Here is a 14494-nt window from a genome sequence, read left to right as displayed (position 1 = left end):
AAAGTTGATGTGGAGGAGACTAGCACTGAAATGAACATAATCTAGAAAAAAAAGGATGATGAGATAACAGAAGTAAAACCATCTGAAGATCCTATTTCTTCACCTAGTGTGGAGAACCCTTCACCGACAAACTAAGCATGTTTAAAAGCTTAGGGGGAGCTTAATGTTAGATCTTTTTCAGAACCCCCTGGAGGAACATAAGGTATGTTAAACCGACATACTTTGATGTATTAGAATGTTTACAAGTAATTATGTGATCAAACCAGTAGGTTTGATGTGTTATGTGAATCGATAATGTTATAAGACATTTTAGGGTTTTACTAGTAATGGCATTTAATGCGGTAGATAATGAGCAAATAAAAGGAACTTTTTGAATGTTATTTTTCACATTGTATACTTGAGAGCACACAAAGAGCGAGTAAAGAAGAGATTGTGTTTGAAACATCTAACTTGTTTGACATAAATTTGAAGTGTTTTGGTATGATCTACGATCGGGAATCGGTGAAGAAGATTTGTTGGTGTTTAGAACCCCAATGCAGAAGCGGCAAAAGGTATTTATCTAGATATCTTGTTATCTACTTATCTTTTTGAATTATTGAAGATGGACACCCCACATTTAGTTGATGTTGCCGATAGACCCCGTCCTGAATTTAAGAGGCATCCATTTAAATCTGAGGAAACTGATCTTGTTGGAGCCCTATCTGGAGTTCCTTATGGTGTCTTACATGTTGAAGATATTAAATCTTTTTATCATTGCAAACTAGAGGATCTTGGTGTTGGTGCTATTTTTTATTAGTATAAAGCATTGTGTGATAAGAATGGTGTAATAAAGGAACAGTTCAAAAGGGTTATCAAGAAAGGGTTTCACCATGCCCTAAATTTCATTAATGATTTTGATGATGAACTTGTGAGGTATGTGCTTAGTAGGATTCATGACCAGTTTATGTGGCTCAACTGACCACATAAAATTTCTATGGAAGCTATTCATAGTCATCGAATTTTGTGCCATCGGTGAGGTTCCAGTTTTGAGATCCATTCCAAAGAATGATGTAGAAATTTTAACAGGTTCTAAATGAAATGGCAGAGCAACTATGTTTGATGTTGTTTATAGCTGGATATGTCATTTGAGTGAGCTGCCTGAAATTCTCTACACCTTTGCAGCCAACCCTCTCTCTTTTAAAGAACAGTTATATAACAGGGAGAAACTTCCTTTATAGAACAGTTATATAAGTGTTGTTAGGATTAGATTGGCTGTGGTCAATAATATCAATGATCCGACAGTAAAATATGCTTCTATGGTATTCGGTTACCAGATCTATTACTCTAGTAGGATGAACAACATCCCTACTACAACTATTCATATAGCTTACCAGATGATAAAGGAAGATGTTGACTATGACTTGTCAGAGGCGTTGAGGAGTCAACTTGTGCTAAACCTAGAATCCATTAAGAAGGATAAGAGGCTAAGGTTTAAGTTTGGACAACTAATTCTTGATCTATTCTTTTATTTTCAGAAATGTTTCCCCGGTATTGGTGATATCCAATGGATAGATGGCACTCCTGCATTGATGCAGATGAAGTACAACATTAGAATGCTTGGTAATTATTTTGGCAAGATTGCATGGGGATACTTTAAATATTTTCAAAATAAAATGCATGCAAGGGAAAGGATACCGACAGAGGTCATCAACCAGTATGTAAACACAATTTGCTTTATGGTTGATACAAATACTTGCATGATGGAGGAAGTTGAGCCCCAAACCACATGGATGATGCCCATGGGATATGAAGTAAACAAAGATATTTTGGTTGCATATTTTGATCATTTTCTTGCCCAACCAGTAGATACAACAGCAGAATGTTTTGGCACTTACAAGGAGAAATCCCTTCAAGTGCACTCAGAACTTAACCGACCGGTAATTGCAAAGAAGGTTAGAAAGGAAGTTGAAGCATTTGTAGAGCAAGAAGGATTCACAAAGGAAGCCATTGCTAAAGAAAGAGAAAAGCATGCTTCTCAACAAGTCGGGACATCAAGTGCTCCAACCAGTACCCCCACCAATGTAAAGACAAGAGCTAGAAAGGAGAAAGCTATAGAGAAAGAAAAACAAGCAGTTGTTAAGAAGGAGAAACCAGTTGAAATAAAGAAGTAAAAACCTTCTAAGTTTCAGTTTTAGAGGAAAGGTAAGATTGTTGAACCTCCTGCTACACCGGTTAAGACTGGTAAAACGAAAAAGAAACAAGCACAAAAACTGGTAGATACTGATGAAGAAGTGACTGAGTCTGAAGGAGAAAAGAAATCCCTAAGGGCCAGTGGAAAAAGGTCAAAGGGTGTTGGTACTTCTACTGTGAAATCTTTGAGGAAACCGGTAACAAAGCTCACACCTTTTGAAAATTTGATAATAAACATTAAAGAGTATGGTTTGTTGACTAGTGTGAAGAAACTATATGATAAGTTTAATGAAGATGAACAAAGGCAGATAGAAGATGCAATTGTTTATATGATGAATAAATACAGCAAGGCCCTAATTGAGTTGCAAGGGAAAATTCCAAATTCACTGTATAATATAATTGATGCTAGATGACAGACAACCATAAAACAAGATAGGGAATTCATTGAATATGTTCTGAAAAACTTGCAGCCTGAAGCTACTAAGGAAGAGTTAGATGAAATTCTTGCTAAGGTAAAGGCATGTTTTAGGGCGAAGAAAAGGTTGACAAGAATTTTAATCGAAGAGACCCAATCAGTCCATGAGGAGATTGAACAAATTTTGAAGAAGGCACTGAGTCTGATTTCAGATGAAGAGGAAGAAGTTAAGGAAGTTGAACTAGAGAAGTTTGAGGCTGAAGATCTTCTTGATGGCTTTAAGATAACTGATTTTAAGCCAGATGAAATTGTGTTGGATGATCAACTGGTGAACACACAAACCAAACTTGGGATTATCTCTAATGATGATGATACTGGTAATAATGATGATGTTGATGCTACCGACAATGCAAATGTACAGGATGTTGATGCTCAAATGTTCGAGCAACATGAAAAGGAACAAGGATAGGGCGAAAAGAAAAATGAAGAAGAAAAGAAGGATGAGGAGCCACTGGTAGTAACTCAAACTGTTGATACACAGACCCCACCAGTACAGGAAACTCCAAAGGATAAGGAAAGTGAAAAGAAAGAGGAGAAGAAGACAGTGAAGACAAAACCTAAAGTGACACCTTTGTCACTCGATTCTAAAAAGAAAATTATGGATGAAGATGATGATGATGCAATAAGAATTCAAGGACCCATTAATATGGATATGTCAAGTTCAACCGAGTTGATGGAAATTGCAACTGCCATGCAATCCCGGTCCAAGAAGAAGAGGATGAAAGAACAACAGAAGGAGGTGGACACAATAAGAAGTGTTGTTAAGATTTTGTCAAGTCTCCTATCGAAGACTGATATTGATCCTTTTGTTACTCCTATTGACAAGCTTGGACAACTTGTTTCTGATGCTGAAGAATAGATGAAATCTTTTGAGGATGCAACTTATGTTAGTGTTGAGAAGGATTAAAAGAATAAGAGAACAGAGAACTTAATGACTAATATTGATAAAGGGAAAGTTGCTCTTACTGTCAATAAGGACTATTTGAAAGAAGCACTTGAGATTGGAGGTAAAATACTCTCCATTGTTGCCAAATTTTTATTATTTTGTGTTGATTTGAAGAAGAAAAAGGAGGAAGCTGAGCAAGAACTTGAATTTCTTAGTGAGTCATTCAAGCCCCTTAATAGCCCTGCTATCAATTTTGGAAAATCAGTTGTCGAACTTCAACATAAACTGAAAGCTTATGAGAATGAATAGGTTAAGAGGATCAGATCACTACAGGAATTACAGACACATCTGATACCAAAGGTGGAAATCTTGCACAGATCCTATAAAGAATCTAAAGCTATTATTGCAACTCTGGAGATGAGTATTATAGATGCCATGGAGGAGCTTGCTGAACAAATCAATACACTTGTGGAGATTACCGACACTATTTTGGAAACCTAGCATAATGATCTAAAGTAGTTGAAATCACATTTTAGTGATGCTTTTTCTAAGATTGCGTTGTAAAAACATTTTGAACTCTTATATATATATATATATATATATATATATATATATATATATATATATATATATATATATATATATATATATATATGTGCTATGCATTTTTGATATATTTTTTATGTAATTGTATGAATTTACTTTCCTTTGCCATTGTTGTCAAAGGAGGAGTAGTTGTAGAAATTTTTGATGTAATTATATTGGGGAGTAGCAGTATAAGTCTTTTAAATTTTTTGTAAGAGCATGTAATTGCTAAGGGGGAGTATATGTTATGGAGTCAATTTTTGTATTGCACACTTAGTTGACATAATTTTTCCTAAGTGTTGCCATCAATGCCAAAGGGGGAGAATGTTGAAATTTGACTGAACCGGTAAAGATTGTTGGTGATATGCAACCGGTAATTGATTGATTGGTGAATTTGATGATGAGATTGAAATTCATGTATGATGACTAAGTTTTGTGTTGTCATTGATGGCAACAATGTTTTTGTGGTCATCTTAGTCTTGGAAGCCAACCGGTACAAAAGTCAATTTAGTAGATTACCGGTAATTAGGATCTCAACAGGTAAACTATGAACATAGTTGCATTCTGACAACAGGTATAGGCGATTCATGAAGAGTTGGATGATGCGGTTTTACAACAATGATGGAGATAGGTATTTGGAGCTATGTTCATAACTGCATTGGTAGATTCAACTGGACAAGTGAGATTTGATGTACAGAGAAAACATTTTGATGAACATTCAACCGGTAGTGATATTGTCACTTAAATCGGTAAAACAACATAGGTTTTTGATTTCTTATGTTGGTGGCCGACATAAGTAAAGCATATATTGCACACATTTCTAGATACATTGAACCTAGGAAAATTTTCCAAGGTTGTAGCCGACAAAAATTGATGTTTATAAATAGTGTGATGAGGTATCAAGTTGATGTGTGTATGAATGTGTATGTGTGTGAGATCGAAGGTGAATTAGGTGAAGTAGATTGTGTGGTCTTTTGCAAAGCTATGTATGGATGTGTTGTTGAATTTTTGAGTATCTGAAGCAGATCTTATCAGACACCAAGGTGTTACATGAAGATCTTTTGACTATTGTTTCCCTAACAGTTTGTAGCAGTAAAATCCCCTAACCGGGTAGGTCCTAACAGGCCTTAACTTATAAATCCCCTAACAGGGTAGCTCTATATCAGAGTGTTAAATCCTCTTGTGAGGTTGATCCTAATAGTTCATAGCTCCTAATAGGGCTTATCATTTAAATCCCTTAATCGAGTGACTCCTAACTGGGTCTGCTCCTAACAGGGCATATTTGTAAGACCTTAACTGGTCAAGATTTCTATTCTACAGATAGTGAACCTTGTGGGTGTTAACTCCCACCATGGTTTTTCTCTTTTGGGTTTCCATGTATAAATCTCTTGTGTTATGTGGAATTTGTTTTATTGGGCATTAGCTTATGTGGTGATATTCCTCTTATGCTTGATAAGTTTTAAGTTTTCTAAGTTGGTGATCAGATTCATATTGTTTTTGCTTGCATTGATTCACCCCCCCCCCCATCTTAGTGCCTTATAAGTTTATCAACATGATCAACATTGCCAATTGCAACAAGCTATCTATTATGAAGATCTCTAATGAGCATGAAATCAGGAGTGACCTTAATTATTTTGCATGTCCCATTGTGAGTAATATGGTAAATGGAATGGAGATTTGAAGACAATGTAGGGACACAAAGAACATTATTGAATGTGCCACCATCAGCCTCAATAGAACCACTCTCATTAACACTCATGTAAGTGTTATTACCCATCAAAATATGTGGAAATGTATGATGCTCAAAAGAAGAGAACATACCCTCTGATGATGCCATATGATGTGAAACTTTTGAATAAAGAAGCCACCTAGAGGATTGAGAATGTATCAGTGCAAAGATAGCATGACCTTTTATCTTATCTACACCACATGTTAATGAAGAAGACCAAGAATGTCCAGGTACTGAAGTGGTGGAAGAGGATGAACTAGATGAAGGTGGTTAAATATTATTCTTCAAAAGAAGTTATTTCAGCTCATCAATCTTCTTTGCATAACAACGATGCTCATCATGTCCTGGCTTGGTGCAATAAGCACACTTAGGCTTGTCCTTTCTAGATAAAGACATCTTGGAAGAGGTGGAAGAATTTGAATCATGTCCATGTGACTCTAAATTTGGAGGATTAGATTATGTACCTTTGTTCTTCTGCTTCTTCTTCTTTTGTTTCCCTGTAGATGTCGGAGTCTAAGCGACCAAGGCCTAAGATTTAGAACCAGAAATTGAATCAAGTTGTAAAAGCTTAGCCTGCTCTCATGTCAAGCACTCACAAAGCATCTCTAATGAAGGCATGGTGAATGTTGTACCCAAAGCATCCATGGTGGAAGAGAATGATGAAGAAAAGAACTAAAATTGGCCTCAAAGCTTGGAAAAAATTAGGAAGATGCACTCCTTGTTAGCCTTCTTCTTGCCACAACCCTATAGATGTGATTTGATGGATTTGAACTTTTCCAAAAAAATCTCAATGAAAGGAAATGAATTAGGTGTCATTGATATCAAATTTGTCTCAAGAGAGTGGTGAATGAATCAATATGGAACTAGAGACTGTGTTAAACATGTAGCCCAATCAAACCCATAGCCTAATCTATCTTGTTCTTATGTTGAATGATATCAAAATCACTAATCAAGTTGGGTTAGGTCTCATTTAAACAAGACCATAAACCCCTAAACCCAAATAATTTCATCATTGTAGTCCTCTAACTATGATAGTTATGAGGGTTGAATTTTTTAATAGAAGTATCGACCATTAGGATAGGGTTAGAGCAATATAGGGTAAGTGTTGTGTAAGTGTTGCAAAAGGAGGTACAAGATATACCAAATATTAATGTAGCCCGCTTTTTAATTTTCCTTTTGACTTTTTCTTAAGAAGCCTTTTATTTTATTTTTGTAAAATTCTTACAAAAATTTTAACAACTTTTCCAAAACAAAATTAATTAAAACTTTTGAGCACTAAATTTTTTTACCATACCTGCGATGATGTAGCTTGTACCTGATCTTTTGTAGTTATGGTACAATCGTATGAATCTATACAGTCCATACAGATTTGACCTTGTAAAACATGCCCCAACTTTTTTTTGCCCTAAATTTCACTATCTCTAATTATAACAAATCAATAGGCAATCTTAAGGTTTTTGGGCCTTCTAAGTGCGATGGTGACATATGTTTCCCTCCAAAGTAACTAGATATTTAGCTACCCTTCGATTTTGCCTTGATTTTTGTGCCCCCAACCAATTTGACTCAATTTTTCAATTTTTTCTTAGATTTTAATGAAACAACAACTGATCTTAGGGCTTTTGACATTGCAAACATGATGGCAACCTCCATTTGAGCCCAATGTGCACATAAAAATAACCCAAGGTTGTATCCCTCGAGCATCTAGATAGGATCTTGACAGATATGATGCTTGGAAACCATGTAGAAGTTGAAGATCAACCACATGAGTGAAGATTCATTTGCAAGCAAAATGCCTATCATACAAAAGAGATCAAGCAAAGATTGTATACTCTATAACAACCAAAGAATTGTGTATTATTGCACAAAATAATATTGAAGATTCAATTACAATGAATGAATGAATCCTTATAAAGGATGAATGAAACCCTAGATGCAAAACCTAATGCTAAACTTAGGAGAAGTAAAGAAATGCAAAGTAGGAGCTAAATTAAGCTCAACTACATGCTAGAACTAATGCTAGAAAAGAAAACTCTAGATAATAAAAAGCACCTAAATTTAACTTAAGTGAAAAAGTAATAAAAGACCTAATTAATTAATAATTAGAGTTGTCTCAATTTCATTGGAACACATAATGGGTATTGAATATGGGCTAATAGAGAGTAGATGTTTTTTTCGAGATCTACATACCAATATACATTTTTAAGTGTTTTAGTTAAGGCCACATGTTTTCATTGAAATAGATTAATCTTTGCCTAGTTTATTATATATTCTCTTTTATATCCTAATAGTAGGACATTGCATGTTCATGTTAGAAATACATATAGATAGATCAAGTTCCACCGAATTCCATCATGTCTACCATTTCCAAGTTGTTAGGAATTTCATGCATTGTCAAGTATTCTTCATGCAGGGAAGAATTTTGGGGAAGCATAAGCTTCGTGGATGGGCAAGAAAGCATCTGAACTATGTTATCATCTCTCTAATTTCTAGATGACCATTGGGGTTAGTGGTGTTCACATAATTCATTGATTATGTTTCATATATCATTACTTATATATTGTGATTAGATGGGCATGAGAGCCTAAGTCACTTTCTTTTATATCACATTTCACGTACTTATAACTTGGATTAGAAACTTTCACATGTGAGATATAATGCCATTTATATATTGAAGATGCTTCATATTATTTCTATTTTATGTTAGATTGAGTTTTTTTTTTTTTTGTGATATAGTCAAGGGTTGTGAACCTTATAGAGAGTTCTAGTGTAAGTTATAAAGTCTATTGTAACAAAATAAATTGAAAATAATGAAGAACATACAAAAGAACCTTTTAATCTACCTTTGAGAAGGTTCACAAGATAATAGAATCTAGTTGATAGGTATAGTCCACCAGATTTCTATTGTAAATTTGCTTTATTAAGCATTGGCGATGAACCTAGATCTTTTAGGGATGTTGTCTCTTTTGAGGAAAGTGTGCCTTGGATGTATACTATGAGTGAGGAGGTGATTTCATTGGATACTTGTGACACTTGGGATCTTGTTAGTTTACAAAAAAAGAAGGAAGCCCATTGGATGCAACTAGGTATCAAAAACGAAGTTTGGTGAAGAAGATCAGTTAGAGATATACAAAGCCAGACTAGTGGCCAAGGGCTACTGCCAGAGAGAGGGAGTTGATTTCAGTGAAATATTCTTTTCTATTGCTAACATAACCTCTATTAGATTCCTATTATCTATTATTTCTACTTGTGATTTTGAGATTAAGCGAATGGATGTTAAAATTCATATTCTTACATGGAGATATTGAAGAAGAGATTTATATGCGAAAACTTGATGGTTTTGTTGAAAAAGGTAAAGAACACTTGGTTTACAAATTAAAACAATCATTGTATGGTTTGAAATAGTTACCCATGATGTGGTACCAGAAGTTTGATGTATTTGCATAAAAGTTGGGTCATGTTATAAGTGAATATGATCACTATGTTTATATTACGGTTATTGATGATCAATTATTGATTATCTTGTATGTTCTGATTAATTGAGAAAAATAGGTTTTAAGGACCCCAAATATTTAACAAGAGAGAGTAATATAAAACATTAAGAGTCTAGAGCATAAGAACCACTAGCGGAATGACTGACAAAAAGGCCAGCAAACCAAAAGGACAACTTCGAAAAAAAAATAGCAAGGTAACAAAGAAAGCGCTACACAACTATAGTCTTCAACAGATCCTTCGCCTTCTTCACCAGCTAGTCATATGTGGCCCCAACAACTTTGAGATCTTCTAGGTCCTTGTTGGGTTTCTTTTCTTTCTTTTTTCCTCTGGTCCGAGTTCTGGGACCTTGAGCTTCCCCTGTACCTTCAGTGTCTGGTTCAATATCCAGTATCTCCTTCTCTTCGTCCAGTTTACTGATGAGGGTGTTTGTATTGTTAGTAGAGATCTTCAGGATACTTAAGCTCTGTTCAACAATACTCTTCAGGCACTCCTCAATTTTACTGACTTTGCTACCAGTGTCCGTGACAGTTTGCTCATTAGCGTCAGCAAGGTTTTTCCTTTCCAACATATCTTTCTCTATTTTTTCAAACCTGGGGTTGAAAGAGTCTCTTATATTTTTAGCCTTTGCAATGGTATTTTTAAGGTCCTCTATGTAATCCGCCATGGTCTTCCCTTCCCCGGTGTTGATGGTTTCCAATATTTGAATTTTGTTACTGATTTTTTTGTTGTCGTCCATGGCTTTCTTGTAACCAGTTATAAGCCACACCATAGTGTCAATGAAACCTTGCATACCCTCTGGAGGAGGGATATGGGGAGGATCAACCTTACTAGGGGTTTCCTGTTCCTTTTTAGGGGTGTCCCGAATAGTAGTTATGTCTTCAACCCTAAGAGCCTCACCCATGGTGACCTTCTTCGGGTTCTGTTCAGCTTCTAAGGTCCTTTCCTGCTTACAAACCTCCATCTCCTTGACATTCTCCTCCTTCCTCTTTTTCTTATTTCTGGTCTGGGTGTGTACTTTGGATTTCTTTTTCAGCGAACCTTGAGGATTCTCCTTCTCTGAGTCTTTAGAGACCTCCTCCTTTGAGGAAAGGCTAATCCGGATTTTGCCTTTAGGTTTTTTTCCTTTGAAGGAATAAGGTCTTGTTTTAATGTGTTTCCTCTTCTTATCAGTTTCATAATCTGAAACATCCATACTCTCCTCAGAATCGCTCGACGAGTCACTGTCAGTCTCCTCATCCACTGAAAAGGCAGAATTAGACCCATCCTCCTCAGACTCTATAGAGGGCTACATGTGGCCAATTTGATTGGCCTTAAGATGGTCATAAATAAGGACCATCAGGCCTTGGTGCATGGCAGTATCCCCCATAGGGTTTTCTTTATAGGCCTTTATGGTTGCGTTCATCGAACAGAGCAGAAAATAAGGAAAATTAACCTTCTTGTCATGCCTAAAGTGATTCAGCAAGACAAAATGGTACCCATAAACTTTTGTAAACCTACCATCTAATGTAATATAGGGCATTAAAACAAAGAGGACATCCCGCCAAGGTTTAACAAAAGCTCTGGGTGGGTTGTAAGTTTTACTTAACTTAACCAGTCATTTTTTCTCCTTCTCAGTTTTTGGGTATCTATCGATGGCCTCCTTACTGACTTTCCTGTCTCTGTAGAAGTTGCACCCTTCCCTTCTGAGGCCTGTGGCTTGGGCAATGAGGTCTTCATCAATTTCTACAGTCTGGTCTCCCATTTTCAACATACCCTTTCTCTAGTTTTTGCAGAAAAAACTGGTAATTGTGCCATCCCGTCCATGGAGCTTTTCCATGAATTTTGAAAAGCCACCCTTCTGTAGAATACTCCAAACCTCCTCCTTCTATTTCCATTCTTTGCAACTGCTTGGCTCATATTGCCTCCTGTTACCACCCATTTTTTCTTTATTAAGGGCTGGATTTTGAAGCTTGTAGAATGGATTGGCCAGAAAGCTTTTCAGAACTATCAGATTAACCCAGAAAGCGTGGGAATTGATGGACAGGCTATTATGATAAACGAGGCTCTTATTATTATAATAACTCAAAGTACTCTGATTAGACCTTTTAATTATTATTTGGTACATCAAAAATCTTAGGAGTGCTTGTTTATTGGTCCTTGAAGATGATTTGTCTGACATTTTCAGGGAGTTCTTGTTCTCCCGTCCACGTAATCATTTCATCCTTGTTAACCACCACATTAGCAGCCCAGTCAGCAGAGCCATTGGCCTCTTGGTAGATGTGGGATATGTGGCATTTTATGAAAGTGTTGATGAGGTCTTTAGCGTCTTCAATAATATTGTTGATAGACCATGATGGATTTGAGGTCCCCTTTAGACATTTAATAATATTGTTTGAGTCCCCTTCAAGCCATAAGTAAGGGCAGTTCCATTTTTTAGCAAGGATTAAGCCTTGGAGAGTTGCCATGGCTTCATCTTTATGATTTGTTTGGCTTCCAATAGGGACAACAACCATTTCCTTGCAATTTCCTTTCTCATCTCTAAGAATAGCTCCACAAACAGCTGGGCCCGGGTTTCCTTTTTCAGCACCATCAAAGTTAGCTTTGAACCAACCATGAGGAGGGGTTTTCCATCTGGCTTCAAGTCTTTTATTGTGGTTGGGGTCAGGGATGTCAACAACCTTCAAATTACATGAACTTAAGATGATAGATTCCAAAGGGTTGTTCGAGAAACATGGGCCCTCCATGATCCCAATATTTTCCACAATCGCCCATTGAATTTTCTGGAACACAATGTTTTGATTGAGGGATAGATCTCTAAAGATATGATTGTTTCTTTCTTTCCATAATCCCCACAGGATGTGAAGGAGAGATAGTTTCCATAGAGATCTCAAGAAGGAGTTAGTCCAATGAAAATTCCAGGAGGAAAACAGGTCACTGATTGTGTTAGGAAACACCCAGTCAATGCTAAAACTCTTTAGAAATCTTTTCCAAACAGAGGCAGAATAGGAATAGTGAATGGCTAGGTGGTCCATAGACTCTTCCTCTTGGAGGCACAAAACACATCTATTAGGGAAGGTGAAGCCTCTGCTCTTAAGGTTGTCTAGGGTCAAGATCTTATTTTGGAGGATGGTCCAATAAAAGAAATTTATTTTGGGGGTAAGACCCTTAATCCAGGCTTTAGACCAATAAGGATTATCATGAAGCATAGAGGAAAGGACACAATACATAGAAGAAATAGTAAGAGAACCTTTGGGTTCATATTTCTAGATAAGAGAGTCTTCCTCTTTATTCAGCCAGACCGAAGACAGATGAATCTTGAGCTTAGAAAGGCTAGAATGGATACTTTCAATGTTTTGCCATTTGTTACCAGTCCAATAATTAGCAACTGAGGAGCCAAAAGTTTTAATACAAGAGGGAGCAAGGGGGGACCATTCATTGAATTACATCAAGGGTTTATCAAAAAGCCAGGGATCCTCCTAGAATTTGACTTTCCTGCCATTTCCTACTTTCCAGATCACTCCTTTAGCAATGCTTTCTTTACACTTAGAGGCATAGTTCCATATATGGGATCCATTAATACTGAAGTCCAAGTTTATAAAAGAAGATAGAGAAGAGGACATAATAGAGTACTTACTTCACCATATTTTGCACCATTCAGTATCAGCATGGAACATTCTCCAAACCTATTTTGATAGGAGGGCTTCATTTAAGGTTCGGATTTTCCTTAGGCCCAGTCCACCTTTGCTTTTCAGTCTACAAACCTGGTCCCAAGCCACCAAAGACATTCTTTTTTTGTCCTCAACCCCAGACCATAGGAATTTTCTTTGAATTTTCTCGATAGCGTCAGCATACTTTATTGGAAATCTAAAGAGACTTAGTGCATAGATCAGAATACTTTGAAGAGAGGCTTTAAGAAGTTGGAGCTTTCCAGCCTGACTTAAAAGGGCTCCTTTCCAACCAGCTAATTTTTTATGAAACTTATCCACTAGAGAACTCCAAAAAAGATCAGGAGGAGCGATGCCCATGGGGAGGCCAAGATAGGTAGCTGGAAGATCAGCAATCCTGCAATCCAAAATTATACTGATTCATTGTTGTCTTCTCTCAGGAGTATTAATGAAGATTATCTTGTATGTTGATGACATGTTTATGGTAATAACAAGGCAATGATTCAAGATCTCAAAACTCAACTTTTTTTACACATTTGATATGAAGGAACTTGGGACTACTAGATATATACGTAAGATGAAGAACAATCAAGATTGAGTTCATAGATTAATTTGCTTGTGAAAATAGGTATGTTGATACCATTTTGTAGGGATTTAAAATATAGACTGTAAACCATTAATTATTCCATTTTTGGCTGAACTATGTTGAATTTAGACATGTGTCCTAATTTTGATGATAATATTGAAAATATGTCTGATGTTTCTTATGCAAGTGTTGTTGGTAGTTTAATATATGTAATGGTTTGTACTAGAACATATATATCCCAAACAATGGGAGTTCTAAGTAGGTTTATGTCTAACCCAAGTAAAGAGCATTGGAATATTGTTAAAAGGATATTGAGGTACTTGAGAGGTACTTTTGATTATTGTTTATTTAATCATAGTACTAATAATGTGGATAAGTCATTAGACACACAAGATTTTTTTGATGTAGATTGGGAAGGTGACTTGGATAGTCGAAGGCCCACTATTGGCTATGTTCTTACTTTGTTTGGAGGTGTAGTGAGTTGGATGAGTAAAAGACAACCTAGAGTTGTGTTTTCTACCATTGGAGTAGAGTATATGGTTACTACACATGTATCTAAGGAGGTTGTATGGTTATAGAGACTTGGTAATGGTATTGGTTTTGAGTACAAGATGGTGAGGATCAGATGTGATAGTCAAAGTGCCATATGTTTGGCTAAATATCCTATATATTATGCTCATACTAAGCATGTTGATGTTCAATATTACTTTGTGTGAGAGGAAGATGGTTGAGAATGGACAGATTGAAAAAGTTGATACTTTGGATAAAGTTGTAGATTCTCTCACAAAGGTAGTAAGCACGAATAAGTTCTCTTGATGCAAGAAGGCCATGGGGCTTGATCATTGTACTTAGTTTATGTATCTATATGTAGTGATTCACAATGTTTGATGTCAAGTGGGAGAATGTTAGGATTTAGGTGCCATCAACC

General features: G+C 36.3%; 1 protein-coding gene across 1 annotated transcript; it reads right to left on the bottom strand.

Moving 5' to 3' along the window:
- Positions 1–6295: 6295 nt before the first annotated feature.
- LOC131062573 (chromatin modification-related protein EAF7-like) lies at positions 6296–11130 on the bottom strand. The gene is made up of 4 exons (XM_057996267.1): positions 11089–11130; positions 10129–10621; positions 9700–9912; positions 6296–6372 (listed from the first exon to the last, which is right to left on the bottom strand). Exons 1-4 carry the CDS (start codon positions 11128–11130, stop codon positions 6296–6298), a joined length of 825 nt encoding a protein of 274 aa, XP_057852250.1.
- Between the last annotated feature and the right edge of the window lie 3364 nt (positions 11131–14494).

This window comes from Cryptomeria japonica, chromosome 6, assembly GCF_030272615.1.
Source record: "Cryptomeria japonica chromosome 6, Sugi_1.0, whole genome shotgun sequence".
In the NCBI taxonomy this organism is placed as follows: domain Eukaryota; kingdom Viridiplantae; phylum Streptophyta; class Pinopsida; order Cupressales; family Cupressaceae; genus Cryptomeria; species Cryptomeria japonica.
The sequence above is the reverse complement of the archived record's forward strand: the minus strand, read 5'-3'. Positions and strand labels throughout refer to the sequence as shown.

Excerpts from the sequence above, each read along its gene's own strand:
- LOC131062573 (XM_057996267.1), bottom strand. The coding sequence starts at position 11,130 with ATGGCACAATTACCAGTTTTTTCTGCAAAAACTAGAGAAAGG. Across the intron at positions 9,913-10,128 it reads CCATATCCCTCCTCCAGAGG|AGAAAGATATGTTGGAAAGG; the intron begins GTATGCAAGGTT and ends TTGAAAAAATAG. Across the intron at positions 6,373-9,699 it reads TATTGAACCAGACACTGAAG|GCCTTGGTCGCTTAGACTCC; the intron begins GTACAGGGGAAG and ends TCTAAATCTTAG.